Source organism: Eurosta solidaginis, chromosome 1 (assembly GCF_040869045.1).
Source record: "Eurosta solidaginis isolate ZX-2024a chromosome 1, ASM4086904v1, whole genome shotgun sequence".
NCBI lineage: Eukaryota > Metazoa > Arthropoda > Insecta > Diptera > Tephritidae > Eurosta > Eurosta solidaginis.
Genome location: NC_090319.1, coordinates 317,496,515 through 317,511,687, shown reverse-complemented (window position 1 = coordinate 317,511,687; position 15,173 = coordinate 317,496,515). Strand labels below are relative to the sequence as shown.

The window sequence follows — 15,173 nt, the reverse complement described above, 5'->3', positions numbered from 1 at the left end:
AGTTCTGGGAATTTTTCTTTGAGTACCGGATTTGTCGGGCAATTCCTGGCTTAGAGGTCTCACGCGTATTTGTGGATATCACTGAAGATCTGTTTGTGCTTTTTTTCTTCATACGGATGTGTTCTCATGTGCCGTATTTCCTCATAACGTTTACGGAGATTACCCCTTAAGCCCCTGGGCGGTGGAGCCTCATCAATCAGATGTCCTTTGGAATGCGCAGGTTTCTGGGTATTCAACAGAAACAGTGCGACCATCTCGGGAATGATTTAATATGACCACATTGAACCTTCTAGGCCATACCACCAATGAATTTTTCTGAAGGACTTTTATTACAAAAGAAATACCAGTTTGGTTCCCTGGCTATAATTTTATAGGTTTTTTTTATTCCTGTAAAATTTTACGAAATGTGCGTCCACATTGAACGAAGCTCTGCATATAACCTTTATGGGCTGTCTATGGAATATTTGAATAATTTTTCTCATGAAATGTTAAGATTCTTCAGTTTTTACTCAAAAATGATAAAAAAAACGACCATAAAAAAGCGAAGTGAATGAAGCAAACGCGACCCAGAAGCAAGTGAATGTTTTGACAGCAAAAATGAGTGGTCGTGACACTTTGCGTCGCTATATAATAAGAAAAAACGTAAGACAATCACCTGCAGTCACCGATATTCACCGAGAGTCACTGAAGTGAATGAATGCTCTTATATGATACGAATTTGGTTTCACTAGGGTGAAAGTGACTCCTTGCGTCGCTTTGCGATATACATAATAACGCCGTAAATTTAGTTCTTGCTTTTTTGACAGATAGCTCATAGAAAATCAAATCATGTCAAAAAACTGCAACTAAATTTAAAACCTATTTTATTTCGACTATCAGTATGCGCCATTGAGTTTACCGCATAGCTGAGCACCGGCTGAAAGTATTCTTTCACAATTCAATTTGATAAAAAAAAAATTTTAAATAAATATAATGTAGAAACGGCTGAAGTTGTGATGGTTGCGAAGCAAATTAAAAATGAATACGAGTAAGAAAATTTTTTAATTCTAGTTTTTTAAGTTTTCAATTTTTGTCAAAAAATTAAAACCCTTATTTCATGAATTATTTTTTGAAAAAATGCAATTTTCATATATATATTTTTTTTTACTATGTGCCTATGCATAAAAAAATTGCCGATAAATCCGAATGTGTAAATTTGTGCAAATAATCAGAGGTTTTGTGAGGCAATAGATGTTACTAAAATAAATATGGATTTTTTAAAATATCTAGTTTTATTTATGTTTAAAGAAAAAAATATTAAAAATGTTTGCCATTGATGGTTTGATACATTTTTTGCGTGGAAATTGATACCTTATTTTCGAAGCTCGCGGTAACGCTGATAGTAACCACATTTGATATTGTGACTGCACACTGTAGGAAGAAGAAGAATAAATGTGCTTAAATTGTAAATAAATTGCCCAAATTTAAATAAAAAACTCTTTATAATGGAAGACGGTAATGAATTTATAACAAATACAAATATTATATGTACCGTATGCGGAGAGCGTCAATTTGCGCTACGTGAAGGCTTTTATTACTGTCAAGAATGTGGCACAAAGCAAGAGCAAGTGCGCGACGTAGAAGTGGAACTTGGCGAGGAATTTACGGGCAGCAGAAATTTGAAAAAGCAAAAAATAAAAGTAAAAAATGAAAAGCGTAAGTTCCCCACAAATTGTATGAGAAATGTATTAATGACACAAATGTCATTTCCACAGCAAATCTCACCTCTTGGGAATGTTATAATTACATACTCCGTGGACTGGTTAACGATCTGCTCTCCTATGGCGCCAAAGAAGAGTTGAAATTAATGACACTTCAGTTATGGGCGGCTTATTTACGGCGCTCTGAAGTGGCATTCTTTAGCAAAAAGCGAGTGGAATTGCCGAAGCTGGGCTTACGCTTCTTGCAAAGGTTAGTCTGATCTACATCAATTGAGTCGATACATATTAACGTCGCCTAAGTCCATCATAAGCAGTTTTGTGGAATTCGAGTTATTTTTTTTTCTTTCTGTCCACTAGCTGCTACAAAGATAAGATAAAAAGTTACACCATTTTTACAATAAAACAGTTCATACACTGGACTTGGATCTTTTGAAAAGATTTCATATGGAAACCATAGGACTTTGCTAGTTTCATGAATTTGCTGTCAAAAATGCACTAGTTGATTTTCCACTTTAGAAATTACGAAAAATTCGCCTGCTGATTCATTAAACCCTTCTGTAATTTTATACTTGCAACGCCACATTTAAGGGATGCGGCCAACCTTTTCAACTAGGAGATGTAATACCACCGTTTTTGTTTTTGTTAGCGAAATGCAGTAATAGAGCGCAATCGGGCTAAATGGGAAGAGCACCTAAGAGATTGTAACCTCTCTACCGGTGTAGGTAAACTTTGGTTCACCGTAAAGTCCCTATCGAATCCGACTAAGCACAAAGGCAAAGTATCCATCGCCTTTGGCGATAAGGTGCTGTCGGATGCGAAAAAATGCGCGAGCGCTTTCTGTCGGCAATATATAATGCATCCTACGGTCGACAAAGATAGACGGAGAGCCAATAGACACGCACATAAACACAAATTCAGCGCGTCACCAATCACCATCACCGCTAGAGAGGTTGAGGACGCCATTGGTCGCGCTAAACCATCCAAAGCAGTGGGCCCAGACGGCTTAGCCATGCCGATGCTTAAAAACCTAGGGAAAGTGGGTTTCAAATATTAAGGGCATGTCTTCAACCTGTCTCTTTCCACCTTTGTCATACCCGAGAAATGGAAAATGGCCAAGGTGGTCCCGCTACTAAAGCCTGGGAAACCAGCTAACGTAGGTGAGTCATATCGTCCGATATCTCTCCTATCGCCAGTGGCAAAGACGCTTGAAGCCATTTTGCTCCCTTATTTCCAAGCACAGCATTAGCCCCTCATCAGCATGGCTTCAGAAAACTCCATAGCACTACCTCCGCGCTAAATGTCATTGGCACCCAGATAAATTGCGGTTTGAATCAATACCCTCACCATAGAACAGTACTCGTAGCGCTAGACCTATCAAAAGCCTTTGATACGGTCAACCATGGCTCGTTACTGCAAGACCTGGAAGGGTCTACCCTTCCCCCATGTCTTAAAAGGTGGACCGCAAATTATCTGGGTGGTCGGCAGGCATCGGTGCAATTCAGAGACGAAACATCAAAACCAAGGAGAATTAAACAAGTGGTGCCACAGGGTGGTGTCCTATCCCCACTTTTGTTTAATTTCTACATATCTAAGCTACCTTCACCACCGGAAGGAGTCCCAATCGTTTCCTACGCCGATGACTGCACAATAATGGCCACAGGCCCAGGCCCAGAGATCGATGAGCTATGCAATAAAATAAACGGCTATCTCCCTGATCTCTCCAGTTTTTTCGCCTCGCGAAACATGGCATTGTCACCGACTAAATCTTCCGCGACCTTATTTACAACATGGACGCCCCAAATGTCGACCATATTGAACATCCACGTCGATGGCACTACGCTACCGACTGTCCTACACCCCAAAATCTTGGGTGTGACGGTTGATCAGGATCTACATTTTGGTGCGCACGCAACCGCAATTGTTCCGAGAATTCAGAGCCGTAATAAAATCCTGAAATCCCTTGCTGGCAGTACCTGGGGAAAAGATAAAGAAACGCTCATGACCACATACAAAGCAATTAGCTAGCCGATTACGTGCTACGCGTCACCCATATGGTCGCCAAGCCTAAAAACTACCCACTGGAAGAAACTACAGGCCTGCCAAAATACTGCTCTCAGAATCGCCACGGGCTGTCTTCTTATGTCCCCAGAACACCATCTGCATAATGAGGCGAGAATACTCCCCATCATGGAGAGAAATGAGATGCTGACCAAACAGTTTCTGTTGAATACCCAGAAACCTGGGCATCCCAACAGAAATCTGATTGACGAACCAGCACCGCCTAGCGGCCTAAGGAGTCATCTCCGTAAGCATTTTGAGGAAATACGGCACCTGAGAACCCAGCCGTATGAAGCGAAAAAACACAAGCAGGTCCTTGGTGAACTCCATAGACAGGCGTCGGACCTTTATGTCGAGAATTGCCCGGTGAATCCAGTACTTGAAGAAAAATATCCAGATCTCGCGGAAGAGGAACGCATACTCCCCAGGGAAACGCGTGTCACTCTTGCTCAACTTCGTTCTGGATACTGTAACAGGTTAAACTCTTACCTATCCAGAATCAACCCCGACATACAAAATGTATGCCCCGCTTGCAATGTGTCCCCACATGACACCAACCATCTCTTTAATTGTAATGTGGAACCAACGCCTCTAACACCACTTTCCTTATGGTCCACCCCTGTTGAAACGGCAAGTTTCCTTGGACTCCCGTTAGAGGATATTGATGACAATTTGTGATCGGTCGCGGCTATTAGGTGGGGCGAGCATTGCTACAACAACAACAACAACATAGAGCGCAATCGAAATTGCTTGAAAGGACTGAAGCTGGTTTGATCTACAAATAATGGTAGTAGGACTCAGTCAACTTTGAAAACAAAGCGAAGACTAAATCCTCAGCATCATTTTGACAAATTACTTTTGCTTTTATACTATTGGTTTGGCCAGCAATACAAAAAAATATCACTTAAGGACTTAGCACTTTTTTGAAATGTATCTACTAATTAAGCAGTAGAATATGAATTCAAATTTGTAAAAATGTTTTGTTTTCAATAAATTTTAATTTAGTGATGCATCTGCCTTGTATAATCATGCTGCAAAACGACGCAGCCAAAAACGAAAACGGCGCACAACTGAAAATTCTGCAGCCTCCATAACAAGTGGTGATACAGTGAGTGCACGTGAAATTCGCAGAAATCGTCGTAAACTAGATGAATCGATCTACAGCAGTTTACATTCTTCCATGACTTCAACAGAAGCATCACCAACATCACGTTCTTCACTAAATAGCTCAAGTACTGGCACTACTAGTCGCGCGATTAAATTACAATTTTCTGGACGTGCAAGAAAACATCTTAAGAAGGTCATGCCTGTGAAACATATTGATAAGCACGCATTAGATGCTGATTGTAATTTATCATGTCATCGTGTTAGGCCACTCGCCAGATCGATAAATCGTATGGATCATGCATTGTTTACAATGAATATGCGACAAGTATACGCGATATTAGGTTTAGCTTTAAATTTAATTGGCGATGATATTCAGTTATGCGATTTAATAAGATTCATTGATGAGGAACATTTGAGTGTGAATAATGTACAACAATACTTTCCGGAAAATATAGCACCACATTGCAATAAATTGCTGCAACAAATACAATTTTACATTTATCCAACTAAATATAGCGATAAGGTAAGGTGGGAATATTTTTAACTCAAATCGACCAATGGCGTCTAGCAAAAATTTTATATTCGCTTCAACGACAGCTGCGTCTAGGCACCGGAACGATCCGGATACCTGTGCGGCTTAAGATACTCATTCTTCAACCTCTACAGAAATTTCATTATCTTGATCGTTGTTTACCAGAAGGAGCCTTTACGTCTGTTTTACGGTACTTACGCGCGCATGTATAACATTCGCAATGAACATAGTACAAACCGTGGCCACTGTCTTTAGTGACTGTCTGCAAGTTCCTCATGTATCTGTGGGGTGGGAGGGCGATATGACCTTGAAGATTTCATGTCATACTGAATTCTCCCCAAGATGGTCGGGCTAGTACCGGATCTGCATCCGGTAAAGGACCATCAACATCGACAACACTCTCCAACGATTTCGGGGAGTGTCCTTATCGCTACAACAAAAACTGTCTGCAATCAATTACTCCCATCGATAAAGTATTCTCATTGTTGTTGTAGCAGTGAATAAAATGGGGTCACCCTCAAATGACGGCCCTGGTCGGGTAAAATCCCGAGTCGCTCAGGTACATATAACTGGCTGCCTTGGGAAGCACCTATTGCTTGGCTCACCATTGGTCCATTTGATATAGAAATCCCCACAAAATTAATACAAATATTATTACCAAATCTTCATTACAGGTTCTCCGCGATCATATTGGTTGTTTAGCTAAATTTATAAACATACGCGAATACCATCGGCCCAATATAGTCAAACTCTGCGAACGTTATGTGACCGAGTTAAATCTACCATCAGATGTTACCACATACGTAGAACGTCTTATCAATTTACTACCACCAAAAATGCGCACACGTTTCAAGTACACTTACCCTGCATATGAAGCACGTACCATGGCCTATATAATATTTGTATTAAAACTCCTCTTTGGACTCGATGGTCATACTGAAAAATTAATTTCGCAATCGGCCAGCAAAACCAATCAGTGTATACGTCAACTCTCCGAGAAGGGACGTAACATAAGTGGAAATCTCACGAGACCATCCATGCTGTTTGTCTGGGAAGATTGGGTAGAATATGTAGAAATGCGCAAAGTTATTGTATCACATTATAATTCAAATTTTTGTCATCAATTCCGACAATATCAAAGTACAGCACAAGTTTTAGAAGAAATGGAAGAAGAACAGCGTAAAAAAATAGAACAATCGGCAGATATTACCGCAAATGTTACAAATGTTGAAAATAAATCAAAAGTATCCACAATACATAGTATATTTCAGCAATTTTTAGATGATTTAAATAGTAGAGAAGTTGATGGTGTGGAAAAAAAACGCGCTGAAACTATAATTTTTCCACCAAGCTTCACACCAGCACACTCCTATTTCAAACGTATACTATTGCATTGCTCTAATGTCGGTTCGAATGCTACATTCAAAATACCAGATTTCATGCGTGTCGATCATATGCAACGCACTTTGGCGCCCTATGTGCATGCTAAAGAATTGAAAGAATATTTCAAGCAGCATAAATGGGATTTGCATGTACGTCGTATTGAATGTACAAGTCAACGTAATCAAGTGGGCATATTTCGTCCAATGGAGGAGACTAGGGAAAGAGATGGAGGCATGAAAAAAGCAGATTTCAATATAAGCGAGCAGGAATGGTTGAGTTCGCTCAACGATAACGAAATTATTGAAGAGTTAGAATTTAAAACAAAATTGGATTGTTATACAGAAGGTTATGTTAAAAAGTTGGAAGCAGATGCTTTGAAGCGACAAAAAGCGTTGGGAGGAACAGGCTCTACATATTTTGATCTACACAACAAAGAAGTAAACAGCAATAGCAACCAAGTAAGTATTTATATTTTGTATTAGGAATAAAAACTTTTACTAATTTCATTTAAAAATTTTTAGATACCTTGTAACGTAGCAGCTGCTGATGATGACGATGATGAAAATCTTCCACCAGCGCCACCTGATAAAACCATTGAAGTTAACGATCATATTGATGTACTATCAATGCATTCAATTAATGTTTTCAGTGAATGTGACATGGAACCAATTAAGCAATGTGAGGAACCTATTACTTTACAGCCACGTAGAGGTCTAAACTACATACGACTTTTTGATGATCTTAGCGATGATGAGGATGATGTTCAAAGCACTGAAGCGAGTACAAGCGAATTGCACAGCAATAATTTAATAAATATGGAAGAACGCAAATGTACATTACTTACAACAACTATGGATTGCTGGTCCCTTTTGGGCATATCACATAATTTGTCCGGTTGGCAAAAAAAGATATTATCTAGCAAATTACCACGCACATTCTTTTGGTTGCTTGAAACGTGTGCGCAAACTATTAATATTGATTGGTGTATAATTTATGAAGAGCTCTTAACTTTAGAACTAATGTTTGCTTATGGTATTGAAGATTTGGAAGATTTTGATAACTATATTAGATTTAAATATAATAATCCTATTAAGGATATAAATATGTTAGTCAATTCGTACAGAGAACTGTGGTAATTAGACTAATAAGATAATGGAAGTGTCATATGTATGTTACATACATATGTATTTTTAGAAGTGCACTTCTGCATGCATTTCCCATATAACAACATTTACATACATATATACAATGTACATGCACATCTCATAACTAACAGAACTCAATAACTATTAAATATTTTATTCTCACATTTCTTTATGAACATAAAAACCGTTCAACTTGGCCAGTTATTTACCAGAAATAATAATAATACAAAAAAATGTATATATACAATATGCAAATACGCTTGTTAAACTGATATAAATAAACAAAGAGTTCAATTAAAAATGTAAGACGCAACAAGCTCGGAAGAGATTTTAGGTCAAGCTTCTTTCTCTTCCAATTTACGTCGTGCTCCTTCTTAATTTTTCCTACAAATTGGCGGGACTGGATCTACATGTTTTATGCCGACTCCGAACGGCATCTGCAAGGCAGACGAGTTTTCTCTGAGAAGCTTTTCATGGCAGAAATACACTTGGAGCGCTTGCCAAAAACTACCGAGAGGCGTGAACCCAGGACCATTGTTGTTGTTGTTGTAGCAGTGCTTCGCCCCATCCAATAGGTGCGACCGATCACAAATTGTCATCAGTATCCTGTTGTTGTTGTTGTAGCGATAAAGTTGCTCCCCGAAGGCTTTGGGGAGTGTTATCGATGTGATGGTCCTTTGCCGGATACAAATCCGGTACGCTCCGGTACCATAGCACCATTAAGGTGCTAGCCCGACCATCTCGGGAACGATTTATGTGGCCACATTAAACCTTCAGGCCATTCCCTCCCTCCCTACCCCCAAGTTCCATGAGGAGCCTCGTCTGTTAGTGAAACAGGATTCGCCGCGGATAGGTGAGGTTGACAATTGGGTTTGGAGAAGCTATATATTGCGCTGGCAACCTGAAAGGTTGCGCTACACAGCCCCTTGAATCTGGTATTTTAGTCGCCTCTTACGACAGGCATACCTACCGCGGGTATATTCTGATCCCCTAACCCGCTGGGGTATCCTCTAACGGGAGTCCAGGGAAACTTACTGTTTCAACAGGGGAGGACCATAATGTGAGGGGTGTTAGAGACGTTGGTTCCACATTACAATTGAAGAGATGGTTGGTGTCATGTGGGGACACATTGCAAGCGGGGCATACATTTTGTATGTCGGGTTGATTCTGGATAGGTAAGAGTTTAGCCTATTACAGTTTCCAGAACGAAGTTGAGATGGAGAGACTCGCGTTTCCGTGGGGAGTATGCGTTCCTCCTCCGCAAGTTTTGGGTACTGTTCTTTGAGTACTGGATTCACCGGGCAATTCCTGGTATAAAGGTCCGACGCCTGTTTGTGGAGTTCACTGAAGACCTGCCTGTTGCTTTTTGCTTCATACGGCTGAGTTCTCAGTTGCCTTATTTCCTCATAATGCTTGCGGAGATGACTCCTTAAGCCCCTGGGCGGTGTTGGCTCATCAATCAGATGTCTGTTGGAATGCCCAGGTTACTGGGTATTCAACAGGAACTGTTTGGTTAGCATCTCATTTCTCTCCCTGATGGGGAGTATTCTCGCCTCATTATGTAGATGGTGTTCTGGAGTTATAGGAAGACTGCCCGTGGTGGTTCTGAGAGCAGTATTTTGGCAGGCCTGCAGTTTCTTCCAGTGAGTAGTCTTTAGGCTTGGCGACCATATAGGGGACGCGTAGCATGCAATCGGCTGGCCAATTGCTTTGTAAGTGGTAATGCGCGTTTCTTTGTCTTTTCCCCAATTACTGCCAGCAAGAGATTTGAGGCTCTGGATTTTCGGTACAATTGCGGCTGCATGCTCACCAAAATGTAGATCCTGATCAAACGTCTCACCAAAGATTTTGGGGTGTAGGACAGTCGGCAGCGTAGTGCCATCGACGTGGATGTTCAAAATGGTCGACATTTGGGACGTCCATGTTGTAAATAAGGTCGCGGAGGATTTAGTCGGTGATAATGCCAGGTTTCGCGAAGCGAAAAAACTGGAGAGATCAGGGAGGTAGCCGTTTATTCGGTTGCAAAGCTCATCGATCTGTGGACCTGGGCCTGTGGTCATTATTGTGCAGTCATCGGCGTAGGAAACGATAGTAACTCCTTCTGGTGGCGAAGGTAGCTTTGATATGTAGAAGTTAAACAAAAGTGGGGGTACCACACCATCCTGTGACACCCCTTGTTTAATTCTAGGTTTTGATGTTTCGTTTCTAAATTGCACCGATGCCTACCGACTACCCAGATAATTTGCGGTCCACCTTTTAAGACATGGGGGAAGGGTAGACCCTTCCAGGCCTTGCAGTAACGTGCCATGGTTGACCGTATCAAAAGCTTTTCATAGGTCTAGCGCAACGAATACTGTTCTGTGGTGGGGGTTTTGATTTAAATCCAGGATCGTCGGTGTGGTAGGCGCAGTTCAATTATTTATATTGTTAACAATTGTTTATATAAAACAAACTATGTACCACTAAACTATTGGCTTCTTTTGTATCTGCTAACGTAACAAATTTACGTCTCGCTTCTTTGGCGTTATTATGGCTGTCATTTGTTTACCATTTGTTTAATGAACCACATACATATACATATGCATACCTACCTATGTATGTAAATTGTATGCCTTAATGACAAATTCGTAAGTATTAAAAAATAATAAAAACCAATAATTAAAGCAGAGATTTAAAAATAGCATACAAGAGTAGCAAGCGCAACAGTTCTTTTTCTAAACAATAAAAGAGAACAAAAGATAGTCGACACGAATAATGAGCAAAAGCGTTTTTGCAGCAAATGAAAAACCAATCCAAGGGAAGTTGTGCGTTTTGCTTGTTTTTCTTTTGTTGTTTTGAATATGACAATAGTAAGCTGGTGATGTTGATGTTGTATGGTCCACCAGTATGAGCGCTAATCATAGAGCACAGCCCACAAAGTGGTACACTGTGCTACATAAATGGAAAAAGTAGCAGTGACACCGTTGGACCGACGTATTGAGGAAATGAACTGCTATGCTTTTTAAGTTTCGAGTTTTTCGGAGGTGAGTTCATCTGGTTCCTTTTTTATTCAAGAGTGCGAAAGAGTAGTTTCAGTGTACTTGACCTGACTGTGAGGTGAAGAAGGAAAAAAGTAGATGGTGGTTCAGCGAGTGTTGAAAGTCCTTTTCCAGTTTTAGTTCAGAAACAAACCCGACTATCGCGGCAACAATTCGTTTGACACACCGTCGTATCTTTAAGTTCCGCTTTGTCTAATGGAGGTCAAATTGCCATCTAACTTGAATGCAACCATGGGTTGATAGTAAACGTATTATATCTTGCTTATTCTGTCTTTGCGGTTGCAACAAAGGGCTTGAAGGTGGAAATTTTTTCCTTAAAGAAAAATAATAATAAAGCCCGCTGGCGTTATTTCCACCCAAAATTCTGAATTTAAAAACATTTTCTGGCCAACAAAGAGAATCATAAAAAAATATATAGTCGAGGCCTTTGCAAAACTATCTATCGACCAACTGCAAAACCGTCTATCTGACGTAATTTTAAAGAAGAGAAGAAAAATTGCCGCAGTTTTATTAGGTTGGCCTGTCAAGTTCACCATATGGTGATATTTGGGTCGTTTTGCAATTTGTCGAGAGCATTGTGGATAAAACCAAAGAGGATAGATTTTATTATGATCCGTTAATTTTTCTTCGAGTTGTGGCTCCCGAAACATAAAAAATTGCTTAGTCAAAAAAGGGGCGGTGCCACGCCCATTTTTTAAATTTTAAGTTTTTCCTATTTATTGTTATAAATCCACTTGGAAAATGAAATACCATTGATATAAAGCTCTTTTTTGAAAAGATATAGCTTATTTTATTCGTCCACGACCCTTTAAAAATCTTTTTTATAAAAGTGGGCGTGGTCCTTAACCGATTTCGTTAATTTTTCTTCGAAGCATTCCTAATAGTAAAGGCAACCTCTCTGCCGAATTTTGTTACGATAGGTTTAACGCTTTTTGATTTATGATTAATAATATTTGTGAAATTGATTTTATCACGCCCTTTAAAAAAATTTTTTTTTTTTTAATTTTTATCAAGAGTCTCGATGTCAGTCCACACGTCAAATTTCAACATTCTAGGTGTATATTTAGTAAATAACCAGGTTTTTTGTGTTTTCCAAAATGTTATATATATAAAAAGTGGGCGTGGTCCGATTTCGCTCATTTTCAATACCAATGTATTCTGGGTCCAGATAAGCTCGTGTACCAAATTTGGTGAAGATATCCCAATATTTAATCAATTTATCGTGTTAACGGACAGACGGACGGACATGGCTACAACCAACCGTTATCCAATCAAAATTAATATACTCTGTGTGCAAGGCACGCTGAGTATAATAAAGTAATTGAATGGAATAAAAGTTAGTCTAATTTTGAATCTAATTAAACTAAAAATAATCATCATTTAAGAATTCATGAGCTTAACACCAGCTTATAATAATTGAATATTCAATTATTATGTTTTCTGAGAGAAACTGAAAAGATTGAAACATTTACTGGCATAATGCGATGGTACCATTTCGAAAACCGCCACGTAATCATCATCAGGCAATTTCGTAATTTCATCAAAGGATTCATCGAGATTCTAACCGCGAATCACACGGTGAAACTGCAGTTGCCTTAACCACTAGGCTATCCTGCTTGTATTTGTTATCTTGCTTATTTCATTTGTTGTTAGTGTAGAAATGAGATAAATAAATAATAAGTATAAAATGAACACACCATTAAACAAACAAACATAAATTAAAAATAATCTAAAATAAAATAGTATTAGATAAAGGAAATCAAATAAACTTAAATAAACACAAAATCATCTCAAATAAAAATTAAACAGAAACAAAAACAAATCTAAAGATAAAGATAAAATAATTAATAATTAATAAAAGTCACTCAACATTTTACATTTTCAAATGTATTAAATATTTTTTATATTTTACGGAGTTAGCAGCGTTTCATAATTTTGTTGGGATGTCCAGATCTGGTTTTAAGAAATATTTAATAATTCTGGACAATAAACCCATATCTTTTTTTACCATCATTATCAAAAAGACATTTACGATAAAAATTGGAGTTGGCAGTTTTTGCAGCTTTTCGAATCATCGGCGATATCTTGAGCTCAGAAAAATTCCTGTGCCAGATTTGATGAAAATATCCCAGTTTTTGCTCAAGTTATATTAATAGACTGTGCTTTTTGAACTTAAACCTGTAGACTATCCTCACTTGGGAAAGTCTCGAGTTAAAGTATCGATTCATTAAACGAATACGGAGAATCGAGTATTTTTTTGGAAAATTATCCATACTACTCACTCTGTACTCGAATCGTTCTACTACCAACTGCACCGCTACCTCCGGCTGTCTAATGTATACAATTTTACGCGTTTTGTTGCATAGTGTAAGAATAGACGTATGAGTACGTGCGAGCATTTGGACATGTTTCTCATTCAATATAAATAGCCGACACCAGTGTACGGACTTTACCACTTTATTGGTAGATCTACCAACTTTTTAGCCCATTTTCATTTTCCACCACCAAAGCCCAAAAATCTACCAACATTTGCCTTTATAGGGAAATTAAGAAACGATTCAATTTCGAAGACGAAAAATTACACCTTTTCGAATATTTTGATGCAAAACATATTCAATATAGTCAAATGACAACGATTGTTCCCTTACTTAAAGCTTTTCCATTTCACATGACTTCCATGGAAATTCTTAACAGCGAATGGCGATCATTAATGCGATATGATAAGGAAAAAATAGAAAAGATATTTTCCGACGACATTCTTAAAGGATGGATAAAATTGGGAACTGAAAAGAGTCTTCTATAAAGAAATTTGTTTAAAATGTTGAGTGAATAAATGGGCTTCTTAGAAATATTACCTCACAGTAGTGCAGCCGCAGAAAGGTCGTAATGAACGACATAAAAACCGCCAAGCGTAATGGATTAAAAATTTCAAACATTTCCAATCAAATATTAATAAAAGAGTATTGTATCGGACGGAATTTATTTCAGCCTCCAATTGAATTATGTAATACTCCTATATTGCTAATAGAAAATGCTCGCAATGTGTTTTGAATTCGAAATCAAAACAAGACAGCCTAAACAATTTTTGTGATTGTAGCAGCATAAGTGCATTGTGAATGATAACTAAGTGTGTTATCTTATCTGCCAACTGCCTAATAGGATGTTCAATATGGCTACTTTTTAGCGTTTTGACCAGGCATGCTTAACCAACGAAACGATATCATTTCGTTACGATAATCAACGTTAATAAACGAAACGAAGTCATTTCGTTTCGTTTATTAACGTTAAGATCGTCAAATTAACGAAATGATTTCGTTTCGTTTTCTGCCATATCAAAACGAAATCAAATCGTTTATGTTGATTATTAATTTCAAACTATGCTGGCAAAGCTGATTGATGGCGGAGTCATTAAAGGTGAAAGCATTAGCCAAGCTGGGCCCGAATTACGTATTCCGTGAACTGAACACTCGTCTCTTAAAAGTACTTATTTGGTATTACGTGATACGTGAACGAATAGCTGCAATCGAAATTCGGTATTATGTGTTCAGTGAACGTACACAACAAATCGTAAACGTCAAAAAATTTCATACGATAGCAAAAAGACGTTCGAGTGCATTAAAAATTGGTTGTAGTTTGAAAATTAAACGAATTAATTTATAGTTCTTACGTTTTAAATTTGTTTTTAAAAAAGTAAAGTGATATTAGCACAACTAAAAAGGAAAATTTTATCAAACATTAAAAGGAAAATTTCGAGTTTAATAATGTAAGTAAATAAATATAAAATTAGTTAAAAGTATTTATAATATAAAATGTTTGTTTCCCCAAAGGACGCATCTAAATAAGCTTAATTATAAGCAAAAGGAGATGATGGGAGAATTTATGCAGCAGCACCCCAACCTGGCCAAAAACATCATACCAAATTGTGCCCAAGGAAAGGCGACATCTCAACGATTGTGGGAGGATCTATCTAAAAAACTTAACGCTGTAGGCCCACCTATGAAAGATGCAAAAATGTGGAGAAAGGTAAATCAAACAACCGATCGGAACACACATCTTTTGGTATGATAATTTGTAATTCTGTGATATTTATAATTTGTAGGTATATGCTGACCAAAAATACCAAGCGAAGCGAAAACTAACTTTTAACCCGGGCTCAAAGTCTCGGACTGGTGGTGGACCATACGAGGAGAAATTGATAACATCAGCGGAG

General features: G+C 38.3%; 1 protein-coding gene and 1 long non-coding RNA gene across 2 annotated transcripts; both read left to right on the top strand.

The window, feature by feature from the left end:
* The first annotated feature begins 1,409 nt into the window (after positions 1-1,409).
* TAF1B (TATA box-binding protein-associated factor RNA polymerase I subunit B) lies at positions 1,410-8,217 on the top strand. The gene is made up of 5 exons (XM_067772369.1): positions 1,410-1,695; positions 1,755-1,950; positions 4,764-5,388; positions 6,072-7,238; positions 7,302-8,217. The coding sequence occupies exons 1-5, from the start codon at positions 1,485-1,487 to the stop codon at positions 7,914-7,916; spliced, it is 2,814 nt and encodes a 937-aa protein (XP_067628470.1). The 5' UTR covers positions 1,410-1,484; the 3' UTR covers positions 7,917-8,217.
* A 6,381-nt stretch (positions 8,218-14,598) lies between these two features.
* On the top strand, positions 14,599-15,173 carry LOC137243974 (uncharacterized). Its single transcript, XR_010950703.1, has 3 exons — positions 14,599-14,726; positions 14,791-14,986; positions 15,063-15,173. It is a non-coding gene; the product is annotated as an uncharacterized lncRNA (long non-coding RNA).

Excerpts from the sequence above, each read along its gene's own strand:
- TAF1B (XM_067772369.1), top strand. The coding sequence starts at position 1,485 with ATGGAAGACGGTAATGAATTTATAACAAATACAAATATTATATGTACC. Across the intron at positions 1,951-4,763 it reads GGCTTACGCTTCTTGCAAAG|TGATGCATCTGCCTTGTATA; the intron begins GTTAGTCTGATC and ends ATTTTAATTTAG. Across the intron at positions 7,239-7,301 it reads TAAACAGCAATAGCAACCAA|ATACCTTGTAACGTAGCAGC; the intron begins GTAAGTATTTAT and ends AAAAATTTTTAG.